We start from the raw sequence: 4,305 nt of genomic DNA, 5'->3' as shown, positions 1-4,305 counted from the left end.
ACCACTTCGCGCGCTTCGAGGCCCTGCCCAGCTTATCTCTACCTTGCCGGCGCTGGATGCGGAACTGCCCGGCGAATATGCCCACGGTTGCGCCGTCGATTTACGGTAGATGCCACAACGGCAACCCCGAGATATCTTCCCGGAGAGGTAATCGGAACGGCAAAAATCAAACCGGCCTATTCAAAATTTAAACTGGCGATTAGATAAGCTACTTCGTTTTCGGTTACCAGCACGTCAGCTCGGGACGGCGAGATTACATTAATGAATTAATTAATCGAAAAAGAGTTTGAGCCACTTTACAGATGAACAGGGTGAGGAGGGATAGGAGAGGAGAAATGAAAAAGAAAATGAAACGAGAAAAAGAAAAGCTGTCTGTCTGCCCTCCATTGCTTTCTTCTTCCACCATCGTCTCTCTCGGCACCAATAAGAAAAGAATTCGATACGGAGTTTGTTTTCATCGGAGAACACCCTAAAACAATTCCCCAAAAGAATCAATCAGGACAAGAATGTTAATGTTGGATGATCCATCCATCCACCCATCCATCCATCCATCCGGGTTTGAGTTGAGTCTGAGTCTGTCTAAAAATGTTTGCTCCATCAGCTCGGCACGGTCCGACGAGGAAACAAAGAATCAGCAGGCAGGCAGGAGGATTGCTGGGTCGGTCACAAGTTCTTGGATGATCCCCTGGTGTAGCCGTAGTAGGAGAGGTACCACTTGACGAACTTCTTGAGGCCGGCGTCGAGGTTGGTGGTGGGCTTGTACCCGAGGTGGTGCCTGGCGAGGGAGATGTTGGCGTGCGTGAACGGGACATCCCCATTCCCCGGCATCTCGACGACGTGCTTCCTGGCCTTGACGCGGAGGTGCTTCTCGAGGATGGCGACGAGCGTCGGCACGGTGACCGGCGACGTGTTGCCGAGGTTGAAGATCCGGTACGGCGCCGGGCCGCGCTTCTTGCCGCCGGACCCCGTGCTCCTGCCGGCGGTGTCGAGCGAGCCGAGGCAGCCCTTGACGATGTCGTCGATGTAGGTGAAGTCGCGGGCGAGGTCGACGTGGTCCTTGCCGCGGTACACGGTGATGGGCTTCCCCTGCAGGATGTTGCGGGTGAATGAGAAGTATGCCATGTCGGGGCGGCCCCAGGGCCCGTAGACGGTGAAGAAGCGGAGGCCGGTGACGGAGAGGCCGTAGATGTGGTTGTACGAGTGCGTGATCTCCTCGCCGGCCTTCTTGGTGGCGGCGTAGAGCGACGCGGGTCTGTCGGTGCGGTGCGACTCGGAGAAGGGGACGGCGTCGTTGAGGCCGTAGACGGAGGAGGAGGACGCCCAGACGAGCGCCGGCTGCGGGTCGGCGCTCTTGCAGGCCTCGAGCAGGGTGACGAGGCCGGCCACGTTGGAGTGCACGTAGGAGGACGGGTTCTCCATGGCGTAGCGCACCCCGGCCTGCGCGGCGAGGTGGAGGACGTGGGTGAAGGGGACCACGTCGAAGAGCTTGGCGAGGAGGCGCGCGTCGTTGATGTCGCCGTCGACGAGGTAGACGCCGTGGGAGGCGAGGAGGGCCTTGCGGGCCTTTTTGAGGGACGGGTCGTAGTAGGCGTTGAAGTTGTCGATGCCGACGACGCCGTCGCCGCGCTTGCGGAGGGCGAGGGAGCAGTGGGCCCCGACGAAGCCGGCGGCGCCGGTGACGAGGACGGAGATGCCGGCGTTGGGGGAGGAGCCCGGCGGGCGGCGGGGGGCCGCGGAGGAACGGATCTGGCGCTCCCAGTGCAGGCCGCCCCAGGAGGCCTGGAAGTACTTGGAGGAGGTGTCGACGAAGGACTGGAAGCTGAGGTAGGAGGCGGTCATGGCGACGAGGAAGAGCGCCCAGAGGAACATGGTGCTGGTGGACGCGAAGCAGCGGTGCAGCTGCCGGTTCATGGCGCCGCCGGCCCGCTCGATCTTCACCTTGCCCGGGGTCGACGGGAAGAGCTCGTCCTCCAGCGCCCGCATCTTCTTCGTGCACGACGCCGTTGTCGTTGCTCTGCTGCTGTCGTGCGAGACAACAGAGACCAAGAATCCAATCCTGCTACTCTTTCTTCTCCCGGACGACAAGACGCAACGGACTCCGGATGGAAGGAAGGATCAGGGGAACAAAGAAGGCAAGAATCGGCGCGATGCCTTCCGTCTGATCCTCCCAGGCGCGTATATGTAGCAATCCCTTCCCCTTCTTTCCTTCTTTCCTTCCTTCCCCTGGGTATGGAGGGAGGAATAATCTGGGATTGGGAATCGGGTGATTTTATTGGGGGAAAAGGGAAAGGGGGCAGGGGCTAGAGGTGCGCCTGCCTGGGGAAGACGGGCGGAGGAGGCCGGGTATAAATAGAGGGGAAAGCGACGCTGCCGGCCGGCGGTGGTGGTGGCGGCGGCGGCGGCGGCGGCGGCGGCGATGGAAGGGGCGGATTGTGCGGCTATTTCTGGGCTCGGCCGCGGCGGGGATCAAATTTGCTCACGGGTGAAGGATGGACGAATGTGAATACTGCCTGCCGCTATTTATCCTGGGCCCCCGCGTAGTTTACTGGAGAAGACGGGTTGGTTGTTTTTGCGCGTGGCCGCGGTTAATTCTGCGCGTCGTCGTCGGGGTGTGAATGCGATGGCACTGCTTCATTCGTTGGTGAATCATGAATGACTTTTAACTCTGCCGCGTGACGCCGTCGTATACGCTGGACGAATTGACTCTGACGCGTCATGACGATCTTCCAACCGATTTAGTGAGTGCTGCCAGTGTATGGGGCACAAAGGATTGACTTCGAGTAAGTGGTGTCAGTGTATGGGAGCTCGACGATGCGCGACACGTTGAGCCTTTACAAAATGTCGGTGTACGAGGAGCTGAGAAAATTTAGTAAGATGGAAAACTTGTGAAATCCAGTTTTGGTCTTGGGTGTAAGCTTTCTTAACTCACCAAATAAATTTTAAATACGAAAAAAAATTATTTCACGCGCACACATCCACTTTCTATGTGCGGCCGCATAGTTTCGCACTAAAAAGAAAAAAAAATCGTGCTTGTTGCAGAAGTCCTAATAAGGCACCGTGGCGCCTCCAAGGAGGAGAACAATGTTCAAGAACGTTGCGATGGCACGAATCGAGGTCGTGCAGGGCTTTCGCCATTGATTGAAAAACAGTCCCATACCTTCAACATGTCACCGAGATACCATGAACACCGGCAAACGACTTTGAGATGAAACCAACAACATCACCCATGGCACGTGACTCGACAAAGACACCACCTCTAGGTTGTCCAATGGCCTCCCAAACAAGGAAAATCATCTTATATAAGTAGCCATGCCGACATCAACAACGAAAAGGAGACGATGAAAGAGATAGGAGGGAGACTTCGAAAAGCACTACTGCCACGAAGAGACAATATGAAACCAAGCTGAAGAGTAGTGTCGCACCAACAATCATGGCAAGATGGGCTTAAAGATAATGCCTTCAAGAAGGAGAATGGCACCCGTAGGTGTCGCCATCACTGGTGGTGGAACACTGCCAACCAGAGCTTTCACCGAGCCACCATCCATGGCCTCGAGTCAACCGAAACAGTGAGGTTGATGAGATGGAGTATGAGCTACCAAGCCCCAACCCGAGATAAATATGTGATGTCCTGAACATAGCCAAGAACAAGCATCATGCAAGTAGAGACAACGTGCGCACTCGAGAAGATCTGGCTCGTTAGCCCAAAGCTAGGACTTACCGAGCCTAGGGTCATGAAGTCACCCAATCAAACCATGGTAGCTACCCCGACAAGCACGCGCCGTTCGAGGGACCCTACCTTGGAAACCTGGCTAGGATGTCGCCTAAGCTCCAACGCGAGCCCGCGTGAAAGCCCCCGAAATGCAGTAGGGCTTTGAAACGAATGAATGGATGGGTTGCCAGACCCAAGTCCGCCAGCTTCGCATGGAGCTCGAAAGCATGCATCAATGGATGCATGGTGGTGGAGGGTGTCCTATATAGTGAGCGCAGCAATCCGCACACACACACCACTCACAGTCTCCCGGATCTAGATGATCTTGCATGGGCTAACTAGGCCCATATCTAAGCCCTTAGGCCTGGATCTGGCATCCACCCGCATGTACACGCCCACCACCACCGGCTGCTAGAGGTGATGCACAAGACACCACCGCCACATCCAACATACCCGCCGCCTAACACCGTCAGAACTGGGCCTGCCGGGACCGACACCACTGCCACTTCCACCATACCCGTCGCCCGCCATGTTCCGTCAGAACTAGGCCTACCGCAATTGCGCTGAGTAGGACCAACACCACCGTGCAACGTCGC

At 56.8% G+C, this 4,305-nt stretch overlaps 1 protein-coding gene across 1 annotated transcript; it reads right to left on the bottom strand.

The window, feature by feature from the left end:
• Positions 1 to 253: 253 nt before the first annotated feature.
• Positions 254 to 2,498, bottom strand: LOC127305602 (UDP-glucuronate 4-epimerase 1). Its single transcript, XM_051336102.2, has one exon. The coding sequence runs from the start codon at positions 1,981 to 1,983 to the stop codon at positions 664 to 666; it is 1,320 nt and encodes a 439-aa protein (XP_051192062.1). The 5' UTR covers positions 1,984 to 2,498; the 3' UTR covers positions 254 to 663.
• Positions 2,499 to 4,305: the final 1,807 nt, after the last annotated feature.

This window comes from Lolium perenne, chromosome 6 (genome assembly GCF_019359855.2).
Source record: "Lolium perenne isolate Kyuss_39 chromosome 6, Kyuss_2.0, whole genome shotgun sequence".
In the NCBI taxonomy this organism is placed as follows: domain Eukaryota; kingdom Viridiplantae; phylum Streptophyta; class Magnoliopsida; order Poales; family Poaceae; genus Lolium; species Lolium perenne.
This window is presented reverse-complemented; position numbering and strand designations above follow the sequence as displayed.

Excerpts from the sequence above, each read along its gene's own strand:
- LOC127305602 (XM_051336102.2), bottom strand. The coding sequence starts at position 1,983 with ATGCGGGCGCTGGAGGACGAGCTCTTCCCGTCGACCCCGGGCAAGGTG.